The sequence below is a fragment of the Terrapene carolina genome, unplaced genomic scaffold, assembly GCF_002925995.2.
Source record: "Terrapene carolina triunguis isolate 2854851 unplaced genomic scaffold, T_m_triunguis-2.0 Scaffold58, whole genome shotgun sequence".
Classification (NCBI taxonomy): Eukaryota; Metazoa; Chordata; order Testudines; family Emydidae; genus Terrapene; species Terrapene triunguis.
Window position 1 is genome coordinate 65,262,586 of NW_020664409.1, and position 19,465 is coordinate 65,282,050.

At 42.0% G+C, this 19,465-nt stretch overlaps 1 protein-coding gene across 3 annotated transcripts in view; it reads right to left on the reverse strand.

Annotated features, from left to right (window-relative positions):
• Positions 1 to 19,465, reverse strand: part of SNX16 (sorting nexin 16) — a 37,883-nt gene that overhangs the window by 2,849 nt on the left and 15,569 nt on the right. For all 3 annotated transcript variants that reach the window (XM_024203900.3, XM_024203906.3, XM_024203904.3), the window contains exons 4-6: positions 16,068 to 16,216; positions 3,265 to 3,334; positions 419 to 555 (exon numbers count right to left, since the gene is read on the reverse strand). In XM_024203900.3, the coding sequence (XP_024059668.1) occupies positions 419 to 555; positions 3,265 to 3,334; positions 16,068 to 16,216 (356 nt within the window). The remainder of the gene's footprint in view (positions 1 to 418; positions 556 to 3,264; positions 3,335 to 16,067; positions 16,217 to 19,465) is intronic.

Consider the following 19,465-nt stretch of genomic DNA (forward strand, 5'->3'; position numbering starts at 1 on the left):
GTTAAAACCATAAACACACATGAAATACAAGAGAGAAAACCACAAGAATAGATCAAGCAATCATTTTGCCATGTCAAAGGCTTTCAAATACAGGGGAACTTTATAACTTCTACAGCAAGCCAAATATACCACTGTTCTCACCTTCAGGAAGGCATTCCACACACCAAGAACTGTAGAGGCAAAGTTTAGACTGTACTTAACATTCTTACCTGTTCTCACTGATCTTAGAGGAGGCGGAACAGTACGATTGGCAAAATGATTTAAAAACCAAACACAGAACATTTCCTTAGCTAGCCCCTCAATGTATGAGAAAGCATTATTTAAAACACTGCCTTCTGCGCAGCCACTTGACTGATGTATCTGGATAGCTACTAATATCAGTCTGTGAAATTTTGAAAATACTGAAGCCACAACATACCTAATTCTTGTCTCTATAGTATCTATATGAAGTTGTTTCTCACTTAATAATTTCTTCAATGATTCCACTTCCCTTTGTTTTTCAATAAGTTCTTTTTGGAGACGGTAATTAGTTTCCTCCAAAGTTTCACAAAAAGCCTAAAAGAAAATGTCAAGGTTAGTTGCCTGTCACCACAGTGGACTGAGTTTACGGCTTTTCTTTTAAAAATATATAATAATTACAGGGTTATAATTGCTTTTCTTTGTATTGATCCCCTGAACAGCTGTCTAATGAGCTTTAAAAGTTGTACTTTTGTCTTTAATAAAAAGATGCAACTTGGCTTTGAACCATTTATTACACCATACCACAACTGAAATACTTTTGCTATGTCACACCACTGACATTTAATTAACCAACTGCAAAATAAATGTACAGGATTGACAAAGTAGGTCCCCATTCTGCAAGGTAATCCTTGCATGTATACCCTACTGAATTTCGCAGTGAACTCGCTCCAGTTTTAATGTGTAAGGCTAAAGTAAACTGCTATATATCCATTTAGTGCAGGATATGGTATAAATCTTGGCATCTAGCCTACTGTTCTATTACTGTTAACAGTAAGTCTGCCACCAGTAATGAGCACTTCTGATTTAATAATGTATGTGTCTTCACTAAATAATGAAACCATCCAACTCAGAGGTGAACTTTTTGGTTTATATTACATGCAGTTAACCATTGATTCACTGGACTTATTAAATGTGAACATTTTGGACAGAGCTATGCCCTATTAACGTCAAAAGTAATATGGTTCATATTAGTGAAGTTACCTGTATGCTACAGTTAAGATAGTGTCAGCACTTTTATTGTTTTTCAGAGGTCTAAAAGTCACCTGTAAAAATGTGTTTTGGAAAGATACTGTATTTTGCTTCAACAAATCCATCGCTGAATAACAATTAATGAAATTGGTGGTAATATTTACAATTATATAGATCTGAAACAAAACAATGTATCCCTAATTCAGAGACATTTCTATACATTAAAAGATATCTGATTTTATATTACTTCATGGTTTAAAAGTTAATTCATCTTATTGACTATGGTATAGTAAATTCACCTTAATTTACCTAGGCCATTAGAAACAAATTGTCAGTTTAGCATGAGTTTTGTTCATAGCAGGAATAGTCTTCCAGAAAACACACAGCACCCAATGAAACCTTCACAGTGAACATTTTCAGTGAACCCCTAACAATGACTCCAATTAATCAGGCGTTCCATTTCAGGAAGCCATTTATGTGGATTCTGTTGTATTTTGCAGAAGGTCAGAGTATTTAGGGTTTAGAGATTGGTCATTATATATGTACAAATAGTGTAAAACATTTATACAAATTCCTTACAAAAGTGTATGAACAGCTAGATTAATGCACCTAAATGTTTGTCACAAATAGTCCACAAAGAAAGAAAAATGTACAGACTGAATTAAGATTCCACAAAGCAGCTGTTAATTGTGCTAAATGGGTACTTATTTTTTACAAAAATAACCCTGGAATATGGATTTCCACTAAAGACCGCATACCTGCTGCCCAAAGAAATTATTGAAATCTGCATGGGACTAAACATTAGTAAGTGTACTATGCAAGTTCTTAGGCTGGCAGGGAGATGGATTAGCGATAACAGAATCTAAGCTTGAGATACCGATCAGGAAAATGTGTGTATGATCATTATCGCTATGAACAGAATGCTTGTTTAATGAGCGTGAACTAGTCATTCAATTAGTTTGCATTATTAAAAATGGTTTGTTTTTACCTCAGAGTTTACAATGAAATGGTTAACACGAAAACTGATTTCACCATCTTCTAAATGAAAGTGTATACTATACAAAATGATACACTGAATCCTTGCAGATGTACACAATAATGTGCCCAGAGAGAGATGGTCAGAAGTTGGGATCCAAGTTTCTTCAGTGGTAAAAATGGGTCCGGCTGAAGGAGCTGCATCTACATTCTAGCTTCCACCAGCATTAATACGAGTTCAGTTGAACCAGTGAGATTCTTTTAAAATTCCCCAATGCAGACTTAGCTTTGGACAGCCATGCCTCAATTTGTTTATGGCTTTATAGGTCTCAACCATCACTTCAGACTGCATCCAGAAATAAACTGACAGCATAAATTACAATGCATCAAGGTAATGTGCTCCCTGCAAAAAGCATTGCTGAAGTTTTCACTGAACCGAAATTCAAGCAAGGGAAGACTGCTGCCACAACAGACAGCTCAGTCTGAATCAGAGTTATTTTATCTGCAAAGTAACTCAATGTGAGAAACATGAGATTCTTTTACTAAATGTAAATGGCCTGGATTAACCATCTGTTCACCACCTGGAATATTCCTGCTGGTTGGGACTTTGCTGATGCTACTGTGAAGCCAGAAAACTAACTTGTACAACTATGACATACAATTTCAGTAACTTTATCCTGTAGTTGGTCATACTCTAAACTAGACCTTTGCCATTAACACTCTAGCTATCTTACCCACTTCACGTGTGCCAACAACTAGTATACTGTAGCAACCCCTGGGGACAAAGTATTTAGAGATCATTGTATCAATAGAAGAGGACAAAAGATTATTAACGGGCCCAGATCATTCAAAAATGGTTGGTCAGTTTTAGAATTAAGCATAAGCATTTACTACTTTCTGATTATGAATGAATGAAAGTCTACCTCAGCTAAACAGGAAAAATGCCATATGGGAAACAAATGTCTTAGTTGTAACATTCTGCTCTATTCCGCCAATATTTTACAATATTCTAAAAACAAACATGATTATTGTTCTATATTTACTATTTGTTCTTGTCACATGATGTTATATAGCACTTACCCTGCTCTCTTCTAGGCTATCAAATGGACCTGGTGGATCATCCAAACAAAGAAACTCTCTCACTGCAAGGCTTCACCAAAAAACAAAAAAAATTATATATATTGAGCTGAGGTGTAAAAGAAACATGCAACAACATCTAAAGATGAATACAACTGAAGGGTTTCTGCAAGTGACTAATGATTTTGTTAAAGAAAGAAATCAATGCTTTCATATTATTCCCGCCAATATACGTAGGTGTTTATATACTCTTCTTTTTATGTGAGCCATGCTTGTGTGTTTAGCCAGTAACAGTACTTAGATACTATATGAATTTCTCATAAGCTTTTACATCCATGCATAAGTTATGAATTAAAAATACATAGGGGAGTTTCTAGTTTAAAATGAGGATTTCTGAGCTTCTTGAGAGAAATTGATCATTTTGATGACAATTGACAAGCTACTTATCAGGCACCTTAAATATTTAACAGTAAAGTTCGCCTGGTTTTTTTATTTATTTATATATAATATTAAAAGGTGGACTAAAATCACTACAGTACTAATTAGTAAGGGCTAGAACCTACACATGGATCCCTCTAGGGATGCTCTTCTTCAGTTACATCAATGGGGCTCTGCACAGATACAGTGGTACACAAAGATGATCTATTTGCAGAATCTTAGTTTAAAATCCCAATCCATTAACCAATACACAGTAAAAAAAATTACAGGTACCAAGTTTGGTGTTACGTGGATGAATTGCATGTAAGTGGGTTATGTTATGTCATTACTAAAACCTATATTTTATAGATGACATTTGTAACTAATACACATTCATCTTTAGAAGCCAGGCATTTCCTGTCAGAAAACAGAAGCTAGAAGTTGACAGCAATAGATAACAATGTCTGCATTCCTTTGTCTTAGTGTATGTAATTATTAATTTGAGTGCTCATTGCACTGCATAGCTTTTGTACATTTCTTGAAAAAAGAAAAATTTAAAAAATATTAATTAATATTAAATAAGTTAAATACTTTTTTTACTTTTTTTTTTTTTTTAAACATTTTCTCAAATCTCTCTCCTTCCTTGACTTGCCAAGATCTGACTTCTGGGGTTCTGGTTTACCCTGCTACAGATATCATCATCTTTAAATTGGATTAAAAACAATGTCAAGAATGCAGTTCCTTACACCCTTGAAGTGTCTAAAGCTAAAATTGGTGCAGTAGAAACACAAGTCTGGGCCCCTAATTTCATATTCCCCCCTTCACTCCCTACAGGTTGCATGCAGGGAATGCCATTTTCCACTTCTCTCAACCACACCGAAATCTGAAACACAGGAACAGGTGTTCAGTGGAAGAGCACATATAAAACTTAATGGGAACAAGTTTTTTTCACCTACTTATCTAATTAACCAACTTTAATTAAGACTGGCAACCGAAAGAAATGCAGAAATACACTCTCCACCCTATGCTTAACCATTTATTTTGCCATTTTTTCTTCTTTCAGCTTTTCACTCTGCAGTCCACAAGTCTAGTGGAAAGAGACTACTATATTCCGTTTCATTGCTGGATTGTCAAGTATGTTCCTAAATGCTTTCTTCAACTCAGTTTTGAATGACTAATTGATGGTGCTTCCACTTTCCTGTTCAAGAGACCTCTCCCTCTTTGGAAATTATTTTTGCCAATATGTAGTTTAAATTCCCACTTACCCCAATCGCCCCACTTTTTAAATCACAGTAGGCAGCAGTACCCCTTATGCCACTGTAAACAATTCCGCTCTGGGAAATCAGTTGGCTGTTATCTAGATTAAGTGGAGGTTGGAGACCATGTTAGAGACACAATATTGACTCTGAAGTTAAGACTGCATCCAGACTTCCATTACAGGCCTTAATTTTCAAGCCTCCATCCCACTCAAATTATGACCAGTGTAAACAATTTGTCTGTTTTTTCTGCAATTAAAATAGTTTTTCCTAAGAATTTTGAGTCTTAAATATTCATATAGTACTTGAAATCACTATGTAATCCTATCAATTGTGGCTGGATCTTATCCAACTGCTAATTTTAGATTCGTTCCAGCCATGACTGATTGGATTACAGAGTGATCTATTAATTTTCTAGAAAAAATAAAAATCAATCCAACACTTTTCACATGTAAAAATAGTTATTCAACCTCAGAAAGTTGGGCCATCTTGAAAAACAATCATATTAGAGCTGTGTGTCAATTTGTCTAGTTGACTGTTTGAACAGCTGACCCTCTTTTTAACAAGGTTCTATAGTCCATCTTTATCTGGTTGAACCATTCTTTTTATAAGATGTGAGCTGTGTTTAATGAGATTGCATATGGCTAACACGGAAGAATTATTACATAAAAGCACTGCAGCTCACCATTGTCCTCTAATATCTTTACCCTTGATTTCACAAAGTTCAATCCAAATGTATTTTAAAGTATCTAGTTTCAACATTATTTTGGTAGTAATTCTATTACACTACAAAATGTGGGATTAGAATAATGTGACAAATGCTGTAAAGCTCTTATTGTGTGGAAAGAGGATAACCAAAAAGCATAATAATTACGTCTAAGTACTCAGTCTGCTAGATAAATACTTCTATTTACAATAGGTCATATCAATTCCTTGGTGTGTCAGTACAGTAGCTTGTGGGAAGTCCTGTGATTTTCTACTGTAAATTTTTTGGCAAATTAGAGTCAAGTACAAAAATGTACATTATGCATTTTTGCATTAACAGAAATTAAGAAATTAAAATTTATGTCTATTTACTGTAACTCCCTTGGGAATGCATTTTAATTTGTATTACTATGGTGTTTAACTTTAATTTCACTGCCCCATCCCCACTCCAAACAGGAACTTTATGGAGAAAGGAGCAGGAAATGAGAGCCTCTTCCCCTTTCCTTTATCTCTACCCTTTCAGACCATAATGAGGAAGGGAGTTTCACCTCTCAGATTATGACACAGAATCATAGGACTGGAAGGAATCGTGAGAGGTCATCTAAGTCCACTCCCCTGCACTCATGGCAGGACTAAGTATTATCCTAGACCAGGGGTTCTCAAACTCCACTGCACTGCAACCCCCTTCTGATAACAAAAATTACTACACAACCCCAGGATGGGGGACTGAAGCCTGAGCCCGCCCGAGCCCCACCACCCTGGGCTGGGGGAGGGGGCAAAGCCCAAGGGCTTTAGCCCCAGACAGGGGGCCTGTAACCTGAGCCCTTCTGCGCAGGGCTGAAGCCCTCCAGCTTCAGCCCCAAGTAGTGGAGTTCAGGCTTCAGACCCAGGCCCCAGCAAGTCTAAGCCAGCCCTGGCAACCCCATTAAAATGAGGTTACGACCCACTTTGGGTCTTTACCCACAGTTTGAGAACCACTGATCTAGACCATCCCTGACAGGTGTTTGGAGATTTTTAAGAGCAGGCTAGACAACGATGGAGAGTTTACAACCTCCCTAGGCAATTTATTCTAGTGCTTAACCACCCTGACAGTTAGGAAGTTTTTCCTAATGTCCAACCTAAACCAGTTGCTGCAATTTAAGCCCATTGTTCTCCTTAACCTCTGAGGATAGGACAAAAAGCAATTTTTCTCCCTCCTCCTTGTAACATCCTTTTATGTACTTGAAAACTGTTACATCCCCTCTCAGTCTTCTCTTCTCCAGACTAAACAAACTCAGTTTTTCAGTCTTCCCTCATAGGTGATGTTTTCTAGACCTTTAATAATTTTTGTTGCTCTTCTCTGGACTTTCTCCAATTTGTCCACATCTTTCCTGAAATGTGGCTTCTAGAACTGGACACAATACTCCAGCTGAGGCCTAATCAGCGTGGAGTAGAGCGGAAGAATTACTTCTTGTGTCTTGCTTATAAAACTCCTGCTAATACATCCCAGAACGATGTTTGCTTTTTTAGCAATAGTGTTACACTGTTGACTCATATTTAGCTTGTGGTCCCACTATGACCCCCAGATCCCTTTCCGCAGCACTCCATCCTAGGCAGTCATTTCCCATTTTGTATGTGTGCAACTGATTATTCCATTTAGGAAGAAACACTTTTCATTTGTCCTTATTGAATTTCATCCTATTTACTTCAAACCATTTCTTCACTTTTCTCAGATCATTTTGAATTTTAATCCTATTCTCAAAACCACTTGCAACCCCTTTTAGCTTGGTATCATCCACAAACTTTATCAGTGTACGCTCTCTGACATTATCTAAATCATTGATGAAGATGTTGAACAGAACCAGACCCAGAACTGATCCCTGCGGGACCCCACTCAATATGCACCTTTCAGCATGACTGTGCACCACTGATGACTAGTCTGGGAATGGTTTTCCAACCAGTTATGCACCCACCTTATAGTAGCTCCATTTAGGTTGTATTTTCTTGGTTTGTTTATGAGAAGGCCATGCGAGACAGTATCAAAAGCCTTACTAAAGTCAAGATATACCAAATCTACTGCTTCCCCCCATTCACAAGGCTTGTTATGTCAAAGAAAGCCATTAGGTTGGTTTGCCACTATTTGTTCTTGACAAATCCACACAGATTGTTTCTTATCACCTTATTATCTTCTAGGTCTCTGCAAACTGATTGCTTAATTATTTGCTCCATTATCTTACTGGGTACTGAAGTTAGGCTGACTAGTCTAATGCCCCGGGTTGTCCTTATTTCCCTTTTTATAGATAGGCACTATATTTGCCCTTTTCCAGTCCTCTGGAATCTCTCCTGTCTTCCATGACTTTTTGAAGATCACTGCTAATGACTCAGCTATCTCCTCAGTCAGCTCCTTGAGTATTCTAGGATGTATTTCATCAGGCCCTAGTGACTTGAAGACATCTAACTTATCTAAGTAATTTTTAAACTTGCTCTTTCCCTATTTTAGCCTCTGATCCTACCTCATTTTCACTGGCATTCACTATGTTAGATGCCCAATCGCTACTAACCTTTTTGGTGAAAACAAACAAAAAACCACCCCTGAAACAATATTTTTTAAATATTAATATTATTATTAATAATTTAGTAAGTTTAGACTTAGGCTTCTGCCATTTCCACATTTTCTGTTATTGTTCCCCTCCCCCACCCTCATTGAGTAACAGGCCTATCCTGTCCTTGGTCTTCCTCTTGCTTCTAATGTATTTGTAGAATGTTTTCATGTTACACTTTTTGTCTTTAGCTAGCTTATTCTCATACTGGGCCTTGGCCTTTCTAATTTTGTCCCTACATACCTGTAGTATTTGTTTATATTCATCCTTTGTAATTTGACCTACTTTCCATTTTTTGTAGGACTCTGAGTTTCAGATCACTGAAGATTTCCTGGTTAACCCAGGGTGGTCTCTTGCCATACTTCCTATCTTTCCTACACAGTTGGATAGTTTGCTCTTGTGCCCTTAATAATATCTCTTTGAAAAACTGCCAACTCTCTTTAACTGTTTATCCCCTTAGACTTGCTTCCCATTGGATCTTACCTACCAACTCCCTCGTCTACACTAAGAGTTTAGGTCCAATTTAGCAGCGTTACATTGATTTAACCCTGCACCCGTCCACACAACGAAGCCATTTTTGTCGACTTAAAGGGCTCTTAAAATCGATTTCTGTACTTCTCCCTGACGAGGGGATTAGCGTTGAAATCGACCTTGCTGGGTCTAATTTGGGGTAGTGTGGACGCAATTTGACGGTATTGGCCTCCGGGAGCTATCCCAGAGTGCTCCATTGTGACCGCTCTGGACAGCACTCTCAACTCAGATGCACTGGCCAGGTAGACAGGAAAAACCCCGCGAACTTTTGAATTTCATTTCCTGTTTGGCCAGCGTGGCGAGCTGATCAGCACAGGTGACCATGCAGAGTTGATCAGCACAGGTGACCATGGAGTCCCAGAATCGCAAAAGAGCTCCACGGCATGGACCAAACGGGAGGTACTGGATCTGATCGCTGTATGGGGAGACGAATCCGTGCTATCAGAACTCCGTTCCAAAAGACAAAATGCCGGAATATTTGAAAAAAATCTCCAAGGGAATGAAGGACAGAGGCTATAACAGGGACCCGCAGCAGTGCCACGTGAAACTTAAGGAGCTCAGGCAAGCCTACCAAAGAACCAGAGAGGCAAATGGCTGCTCCGGGTCAGAGCCCCAGACATGCCGCTTCTATGATGAGCTGCATGCCATTCTAGGGGGTGCCCCTACAACTACCCCACCCTGTGTGTGGACTCCATCAATGGAATCTCACACAACAGGGATGCGGATTTTGGGGATGAGGAGGATGATGAGCAGGAGGTTAAAGATAGTGCACAGCAAGCAAGCAGAGAAACCATTTTCCCCGACAGCCAGGAACTGTTTTTCACCCTGGATCTAGTACCCTCCCAACCCACCCAAGGTGGGCTCCTGGACCTTGAAGGCGGAGAAGGGACCTCTGGTAATTGTACCTTTGTAAATATAATATATGGTTTAAAAGCAAGTGTGTTTAATGATTAATTTGCCCTGAAGATTTGGGATGCATTGGCGGCCAGTACAGCTACTGGAAAAGTCTGTTAACGTGTTTGGGGATGGAGCGGAAATCCTCCAGGGACATCTCAATGAAGCTCTCCTGAATGTACTCCCAGAGTCACCTGGTTGAAATAGGGGAATTTTATTAAGGGGATATTCAGAGGTGGCCGTTCCTGCTGGGCTGTTTGCCTGTGGCTGAACAGAAATCATCCCCGCTGTTAGCCACGCGGTGAAGGGAGGGTGAAGCGATCATCCCAGAGAATTGGGTGTGTGCGTGTGGGGTTTTAGTTGGGTTTGTACTGCACATTAACCCGAAAACCGCAGCCCCTCCTTTTAAATGGCCAACCCATTTTAAATGGCCAACCCAATGGGTGCTTGGTATGGGAAATGAGGGCGCTGCTGTTTGAAACCATCCCCACATGTTATGAAGGTTAAAGAAGCCAAAAGACTGTGGCTTACCATGTCTGCCTGCAAGCCAAATTCTGTTGCCCGCCGGCCCTGCATGTGAGATCTCTCACACCAAACTGGCAGGCCCTCAATGTAAGAGGCAAAATGCGACCTTGTAAAGAAAGCATACGTGCTATGTAATGTTAACAGCTTGGTTCACCGTGAAAGAGTCTACCCATTGTTCTCTAAAATGTGACTTTTTAAATACTACTCTCCCTTTTTTTCCCTCCCGCAGCTGCAAATGTTTTAACGCTCCCCGTATCATCTCCGTCCCAGAGGCTAGCGAAGATTAGAAGGCGAAAAAAAACGCACTCGCGATGAAATGTTCTCTGAGCTCATGCAGTCCTCCCACACTGAAAGAGCCCAGCAGAATGCCTGGAGGCAGACAGTCAGAGTGCAGGAAAGCACAAAATGAACATGAGGACAGGTGGCAGGAGCAAGAGGAGAAATGGCGGGATCAAGATGATCGGTGACGTCAGCGTGATGAGAGGAGGCAGGAAGCAATGCTTAGGCTACTGGAAGATCAAACTGATATTCTCCGGCGTATTGTTGAGGTGCAGGAAAGGCAGCAGGAGCACAGACCGCTGCTGCAGCCCTGTGTAACCAACCGCCCTCCTCCCCAAGTTTCATAGCCTCCTCACCCAGACGCCCAAGAACGCGGTGGGGGGGCCTCCGGCCACCCAACCACTCCACCCCAGAGGACTGCCCAAGCAACAGAAAGCTGGCATTCAATAAGTTTTGGAGTGCAGTGTGGCCTTGTCCTTCCCTCCTCCCCCACACCTCCCAGGCTACCTTGGCAGTTATCCCCCCATTTGTGTGACGAATTAATAAAGAATCCATGAATTTGAAACGACTTTATTGCCTCTGCAAGCGGAGATCAAAGGGGGGAGGGGAGGGCGGTTGGCTTACAGAGAAGTAGAGTGAACCAAGGGGGGGCGGGTTTTCATCAAGGAGAAACAAACAGAACTTTCACACCATAGCCTGGCCAGTGATGAAACTGGTTTTCAAAGCTTCTCTGATGCGCAGCGTGCCCTGCTGTGCTCTTCTAACAGCTTGGTGTCTGGCTGCGCATAATCAGTGGCCAGGCAATTTGCCTCAACCTCCCACCCTGCCATAAACGTCTCCCCCTTACTCTCACAGATATTGTGGAGCACACAGCAAGCAGTAATAACGATGGGAATACTAGTTTCGCTGAGGTCTAACCAAGTCAGTAAACTGCGCCAGCGCACTTTTAAATGTCCAAATGCACATTCTACCACCATTCTGCACTTGCTCAGCCTATAGTTGAACAGCTCCTGACTACTGTCCAGGGTGCCTGTGTACGACTTCATGAGCCATGGCATTAAGGGGTAGGCTGGGTCCCCAAGGATAACTATAGGCATTTCAACATCCCCAACGGTTATTTTCTGGTCTGGAAAGTAAGTCCCTTGCTGCAGCCGTTCACACAGACCAGAGTTCCTAAAGATGCGAGCGTCATGTACCTTTCCCGGCCATCCAAAGTTGATGTTGGTGAAACGTCTCTTGTGATCCACCAGTGCTTGCAGCACCATTGAAAAGTACCCCTTTCGGTTTATGTACTGGCTACCTTGGTGGTCCGGTCCCAAGATAGGGATATGCATTCCGTCTATCGCCCCACCACAGTTAGGGAATCCCATTGCAGCAAAGCCATCCATTAGGACCTGCACGTTTCCCAGAATCACTACCCTTGATAGCAGCAGCTCAGTGATCGCGTTGGCTACTTGGATCACAGCAGCTCCCACAGTAGATTTGCCCACTCGAAATTGATTCCCGACTGACCGGTAGCGGTCTGACGTTGCAAGCTTTCAGAGGGCTATCGCCACTCGCTTGTGAACTGTGAGGGCTGCTCATATCTTGGTATTCTTGCGCTTCAGGGTGGGGGAAAGCAAGTCACAAAGTTCCATGAAAGTGCCCTTACGCATGCGAAAGCGTCCCAGCCACTGTGAAGCATCCCAGACCTGCAACACTATGCCCACCAGGCCCAGAATCACATTCCACGGCATGAACTTGCCCCATTAGCACCATGATGTCCAAATTGCCAGGGCCCGTGCTTTGAGAGAACTCTGTGTCCATGTCCTCATCACTCTCGTCACTACGCTGCCGTTGCCTCCTCGCCTGCTGTTGAAGTTTCCGGTGCTGTATATACTGCAGGATAATGCGGGTGGTGTTTACAGTGCTCATAACTGCCGCGGTGATCTGAGCGGGCTCCATGCTTGCCGTGGTATGTCGTCTGCGGGAAAAAAGGCGCAAAACTATTGTCTGCCGTTGCTCTCACGGAGGGAGGGGTGAGACACTACATGGCTTACAGGGTTGGCTTACAGGGAATTAAAATCAACAAAGGGGGTGGGTTTGCATCAAGGAGAAACACACACAAAACTGTCACACCGAAGACTGGCCAGTCATGAAACTGGTTTTCAAAGCCTCTGTGATGTGCAGCGCGCCTTGCTGTGCTCTTCTAATCTAATCGCAAACAGCCTAGTCAGCAAACAGAGTCAGCGAGCTTTTAAACGTCCAAAGGCACATTCTACATTTGTTCAGATTATAGTTGAACTGCTCCTTACTACTGTCCAGGCTTCATGAGCCATGGGAGCAAGGGGTAGGCTGGGGTAGGTGTGACCACGCGGTGCTGCCGGCTGGGAGAGCAGCCTGAGGCAGAAGCCTCCAACTGGCATGATATTCCAGGCAGGACTGAATCTCCATTAGACGAACCTTTTTGTCTAGGCGCCCCCGACCAACCTCACCGAGGTCGGCCAGGAGCACCCATGTCTGCCCAGGCGCCCCTGACCGACATCACCGAGGTCAGCCAGGAGCAACCAGGAGACGGCGGCAGACGGTGCAGTACAACTGCTAACCGTCTTTGCTAACTTGCAAAGGCAAGGAGCTGCTACTGTGTAGCAATGCAGTACCACGTCTGTCAGCAGCGCCCAAGAGACGTATGGTGACGGTGAGCTGAGCGGGCTCCATGCTTGCCGTGGTATGTTGTCTGCACAGGTAGCCCAGGAAAAAAGGCGAGAAATGATTTTTTGCTGTTGCTTTCACGGAGGGAGGGGGGCCTGACGACATGTACCGAGAACTACCTGCGACAATGTTTTTGCCCCATCAGGCATTGGGAGCTCAACCCAGAATTCCAGTGGGCGGCGGAGACTGCGGGAACTATGGGATAGCTACCCACAGTGCAACGCTCTGAAAGTCGACACTAGCCTCGGTACTGTTGACACACTCCGCCGACTTAATGAGCTTAGTGGACACACACAATCGACTGTATAAAATCGATTTCTAAAAAAATCAGCTTCTATAAAAATCAACCTGAGTTTGCTAAAGTCTACCTTCTTGAAATCTATTATTTTTATTGTGCTGTTTTCCCTCCTACCATTCCTTAGAATCATGAACTCTACCATTTCATGATCACTTTCACCTAAGCTGCCTTCCACTTTCAAATTCTCAACCAGTTCCTCCCTATTTGTCAAAAATCAAATCTAGAACAGCCTCTCCCTTTGTAGCTTTCTTCACCTTCTTAATCCCTCTGGAAGGACCTCTGCTTCTCCTGCCAGCTGTTACAACATGATTCCCTCTCCCTCCAGTCCTATTACCTATCTGTAAGCAGGCAATACAACAGAAATAGGCAGCAGTGCCAAGTGAAAGACGGAGCTGCATTATGCCGTATCTAGTGGGCAGGGGAGGCAGAGGAAGCAAGCACATGTGTAAAGCTATTCTATAAATCTGAACAGCAGGAAACTGAGTGCCTCCCTTTAAGACTCCCCCTAGGGTAGGGTGGATGGACAAGGAAGATGCTGCTGCCTCTGAAGAACAAAGCACAGCTGAGTCCCCTACTTAGCAGGTTAGACTCCTTTCTCCCTATTACATGGATTTGCAGGAGTATGTTAAGTTTTGTAGGTGGAGAGCTCAACCTCCAATATGGGTCATCAGCAGGATGTAAGCCCATGACCTTAAAAGCCACAGCACAAATTTCTTCCATTTCAGCTATGGACAAACCTCTAGAAGATGACATGTCACATAGTTTTCCAGTAGTTACACATCTCTCAGACAATACTGGAATGTTAGGTACCGGATTCCTGGTGTTGGGAGTAGAGTCATACCTCATCATTTGGCATATTCCTTCTGAAAGTCAGCATGGTCAAGTTGATCTGTCATATTTGAGACAATTTCTATTCCTGCTCTGCCTGATGTGATCTTGTGCAATTTTTCAGGTATCTTACATGTAAAATGTGTGAATAATAATTACCACCCCTTTGATAGGACATAAGATCTTGGTTAATATGGGTTGTGAAGTGTGCTGAAACATTAACAGCAGTTGGTCTCCTGGCTTGTGATACATTCCACTAGGCTACAGGATATCCTGTAATGGAACATGTCTATCTCTAAGATGCATGACAGACCTATTAAATATGAGAGTCATTGTGAGATGTGAGACCCTTGATAGATCTACAGATGCATGGCAGCAGAGTAAGGGCTTATCTACACTAGAAAGTTGTACCGCCGTAATTATACAGATACAGTTTTAGTAGTACAACACCCATAGTGTGGACTGTTATACCAATATACAGGCACTTTATATGGTGTAGCTATTCCTTTACACTAACTCCCAGCGCTACGTCAATGGAAGAATTCTTCTGCCATCCTAGCTACCGCCTCTCAGAGAGGTGGATTACCTACACTAACAGGAGAAGCCCTCCCATTGGCACAGGTAGTGTCTACTACACTGAAGTGCTACAGCTTCGTGCTGCTGTAGCATTTCAAGTGTGGACAAGCCTTAAGGGCTTGTCTTCAAAGCTAAAAAAGCTGCCTTTTTCACCTCAGGGTAATTAACATGCCTTACCTATCCCAAGGTAAAAAACACTGTGAAGACAAAGCACTTCAGTTTTAGCATGAGGTAAACTTGCCATGGTTAACTGCTGGCAGGGGCATAGGGGTGTTTACCTCCTGGTAAAACTGAAGTGCCTGGTCTTCACTGCGTTTTATCTCAAGATAGCTAAGGCATATTAATTAACCTGAGATAAAAAGGCAGCTTTTTTAGCTATGAAGGGCTGAGGGGAAAAGCACAGGATAACATTCATACAGTCTAAGGAAGCAACTTGGTGGTTCCTTTCTAAGTGCAAGCCCTGAGAGGGTGAAAGAGATGGACACCATTTCCCTTTCTTTTAGAGACTCCCCTTGTTTCAATGTAGGCTACTGTGCAGAGGCTCTCTAATCTGTACTTCTCCCTCCCAGCACCCACTTCAATCTCTTCTCCTTCCCCAATTACTCCCTCACGAAATCTTAAAATTTTATTTGTTAGTTACTTTTGCTTCACAAGAAGAGGGTATAATTATCCTCAATTCAAAAGTCTCGTATCAGTGGGACTCTAGAAAATTTTTATTGTATTATGAAAAACCAGAATATAGAAATACTCCTGTTATACCACTGATAAAACTACCTTGCATAGTGATACTAAGTTACATAACTTTAAACATCTCAAATTTATGCACATTGTTGGAAGTGATTGTGGTGTGGTACTGTAGGCCCATAAAACTGTGAAAGCCTAACATCGTCTCATTCCAATATAATTTAAAAGCCATTTATTAATTCTGTATTCAGCAGAGAAATAATCTCAGAGTAAACATGCCTTGTGATTTGTCTTGCATTTAATTTTTTTAAAATGTGCAGTTTTTAATTAACCATCTAAAATAGAATATACCACAATTTCCTCTTTATAGAGATTAAAAAGATGCAGTAAAATCTATATAATGGTTGACTGCAGAGCATAAGCCATCAAAATGCCAACAAAATTCCATACCTTACTGCTCAAATAGATGGGCTAGTTTGTTAGAGCCTAGCGAGGCCAACTCCAGGTGTTAGAGTACATGGGGAAAAAAAAACAGTCACATACCAGTTAGCAATGTCTTTATGAGCTACTAAATTCTGCAGGAATGCTTGTAGCCCCAACTGTCGATCTTCCAGGAAGTCAGGGTTATAATTATCCTTGAACCAGCGCTTTGGTGGAAGTGCCAATCGAAAGCCTGGAAACATATCTTTTAACTGAAATAGAAACCAAAGACAAATGAAGGAAGACTACAAATAGTGTACCTACTGAAATACTGAATTAGATAAGCCACTAATCAGCTTTTCCCTTAATAATCAGGAATTCCCTTCCATCACCATTAACTCAAGCAACATGAATATTTGGCATACATAAAGTGACTAATCCACACTATAGTGTAAGTTTCTAATCACAGCGTTGCCATTCATTGTTTGGCCCTTGGCAGTCAACTGACCTCTCAATTTTGCCATCCGAAAAATGGGAAGAGTTACCCACCTCACTTTTGTGTTTTGATGCTTTAATTTTGTATACCTTTATGAGTTATAAAGCACTGTGCAAATGCTAAAGTATTACAGCATCAAACATTTCATTGTAAAGCACTTTAGGATTCTTTGGGATGAAAGGTGCTATATAAATAAAATATATAAAAGCCATTACAAACCCAGAGGAATGCAAGTCATCCCTTTTTCGGGCCAGCCAATCAAAATCAATTTTGACACATACATGAGGCACTTCTGGCATAGAGCATTAACATTTCAAGATACACAGATCCAGCAAAAATCCCAGTGCTAAATATTTTGTGGCATATTCACACAGCAATGAAATGTTTTTGAAGTGTCAGAAATAACTTTTACACTATTTTACCCGAATATAAAAATGAAATATGAAAGTGAACTGACTGTCCAAAATCAAACTTATTAAACCATGCATAATGGTCTTGAACTGAAAATAAATTTGAGCTATCACAAGGGGTCATTTGTTGCTAGGGTTGCCAACTTTCTGACTGCAGAAAACCGAACACCCTGGCCCCACTCTCTGCCCCGCCCTTTTTCTGAGGCTCCGCCCCCGCTCACTCCATCCCCCCTTCCTCAGTCATTTGCTCTCCCCCACCCTCACTCACTCGCTCTTCACTGGGCTGGGGGAGGGGGTTGGAATGCAGGAGGAGGTAAGGGCTCCAGCTGGGGGTCCGGGCTCTGGGGTGCAGGAGGAGGCTCCAGGCTGGCGTGTGGGGTGAGGGATTCGGAGTGTGGGACGGGGGGCTCCAGGCTGGGGTAGGGGGTTGGTCTGTGGGAGGGCTCTGGGGTGGGGCCAGGGATGAGGTTTTTGGGGTTCAGAGTGCGGGAGAGGGATCAGGGTTGGAGCAGGGGGGTAGGGTGCACGCGGGAGGGTGTGTGGGCTCTGGGCAGTGCTTACATCAGGTGGCTCCCAGAAGCAGATGGCATGTCCCTCTGGCTCCTAGGCGCAGGGGCGGCCAGGGGGCTCTGCACGCTGCTCCCGTCCGCAGGCGCCACCCTCGCAGCTCCCATTGGCTGTGGTTCCTGGCCAATGGGAGCTGTGGAGCCAGTGCTCAGGGCCATGCCTGTGCTACGGGCAGGGGTAGCTACGGAGCTCCCCTGGCTGCATCTGCGCCTAGGAACCGGAGGGGCATGCCAGCTGCTTCTGGGAGCCGCAAAGCACTGGCCACTGCAGCCAACCAGACTTTCAGCGGCCCTGTTAGCCATGTTGACCAGAGCTGCCAGGGTCCCTTTTCAACCGGGCGTTCCGGTCAAAAACCAGATGTCTGGCAACCCTATTTGTTGCATGTGCTTTCCAAACAGAGATATAAGCATGAGGTGGGCCCAGAACAAAGGGACATTGGGTATGGTGGATATTATATACACACATTCAAAGTTGTGCAGATTCCTTTATCCAAACCCTGGTGCTCAATATGATTCACCTATGCACTATTGCAGATAGATCTGTCTCTGTGCTTACAGACATATCAATTACTCAGTGCAGTAAGCAGTTAAAAACTATTCCATGATAAAAGCAAAAAATATTGCCTAACAGTCTACTTCTATGATAAATATCACATGTATTTCAAATAGAAACCTTCATTTTTAACTTCAGGGAAATTACAACTATCTCATGAATCTCAGTATCAACCTAGGTCAGAGGTTTTATAAGTGTAATGTTATCTTTATCTTGCTAGAAAACTGAAGGCTACATACACCTGTGACTATCTCTGGTTTCTGCCATCATCCCAATCCACAGCCTAAGCTGATTTGTGTATTGCATCATGTCTTTTGAACCCTGTTGCATGTATAGCCTTTTAGCTCAGATATCCAAAGAGCACAGTACTAGTATTAATACATGCTGAGTAAACAACTATAAATATGAGTGGACAGACTTCTTTTTCTCTCTGCTTCTTTTAAGTCTTGTATATCCTTAGAGTACCAATTTAGCTTGCTGTAAAGTACTTTAATCCTAAAACTTTGAGAGGATTCACATATTAAAATTATAAAGAAAAATTCCAAATTACGCCAAAAAAACTTTTGAAAGTACTCATCGGAAAGGTGTGAAATTCTGCAAGTGGAATGAGACAAAAAAATCCACTACGATAGTTTTCCCTTTAAAACAAACAAAATATCTTTATTATGTTATGATGCTGACAAAAAACTAGGAACTTCAAAGTAAAGGCTTTATATTAATGGCCTTCACTCACACTCATCCAAACAAAACTCGCATGACAATATCATGTGACAGTTTAGTCTTAGTTTCCAACTTTGACAACCTATATCCTAACTAAGTAACATTTTTTTTGTAATGCATCCAAAAAATGCCTTCAGTCCCCCATCTACAAAACAAGATTAAGCTTCTCCACCAAAACAAATCAGTTTTGACCTGGAGAGAAAGAGTGTTGAGTTAAATCTCTATGCTTATCAATTCTTGGCCTTTGTCTTGACAGGACTAACAAAATGTTAATTGTTAGATGGATGACTAGGCTACTAGCAATTGAACTGAAACCACCAACACTACAGCCAAGGAAAGAGAAAATGTGAAGGGAGAGTGTATGATCAGGCTTTAGCTAGTGCCAAAGCAGTGCATAGAATGAGAAAGATGGAGTTGAGGCTCTGAAATTTGTCCAGGACGACAAACTGATTCATGTACAGTGGTCTTCTAGTTTAAACATTCTATTGTATTTTGACACCTGTCGTTATACAGGTGGCCTAGAGGATAACCAATAACAGACACAAGGACTCCACGGCAACACTGTATATGTGCAATGTGCAAGTTGTTACTTAAGTTGCAAGACAATAACCAAGACATTGTTTATAACCGTTATTGCACCCATGCTTTTTTGGGTCCATGTGCCTAAATAATCTCTTGATTGGTTAGATCAGGAGAAGAAGAACAAAGAGAAAGAACTGAACAAAAATGTAACAAGGATGAAAAGACAAATTACAATGTGTTTAGAAATATAAAAA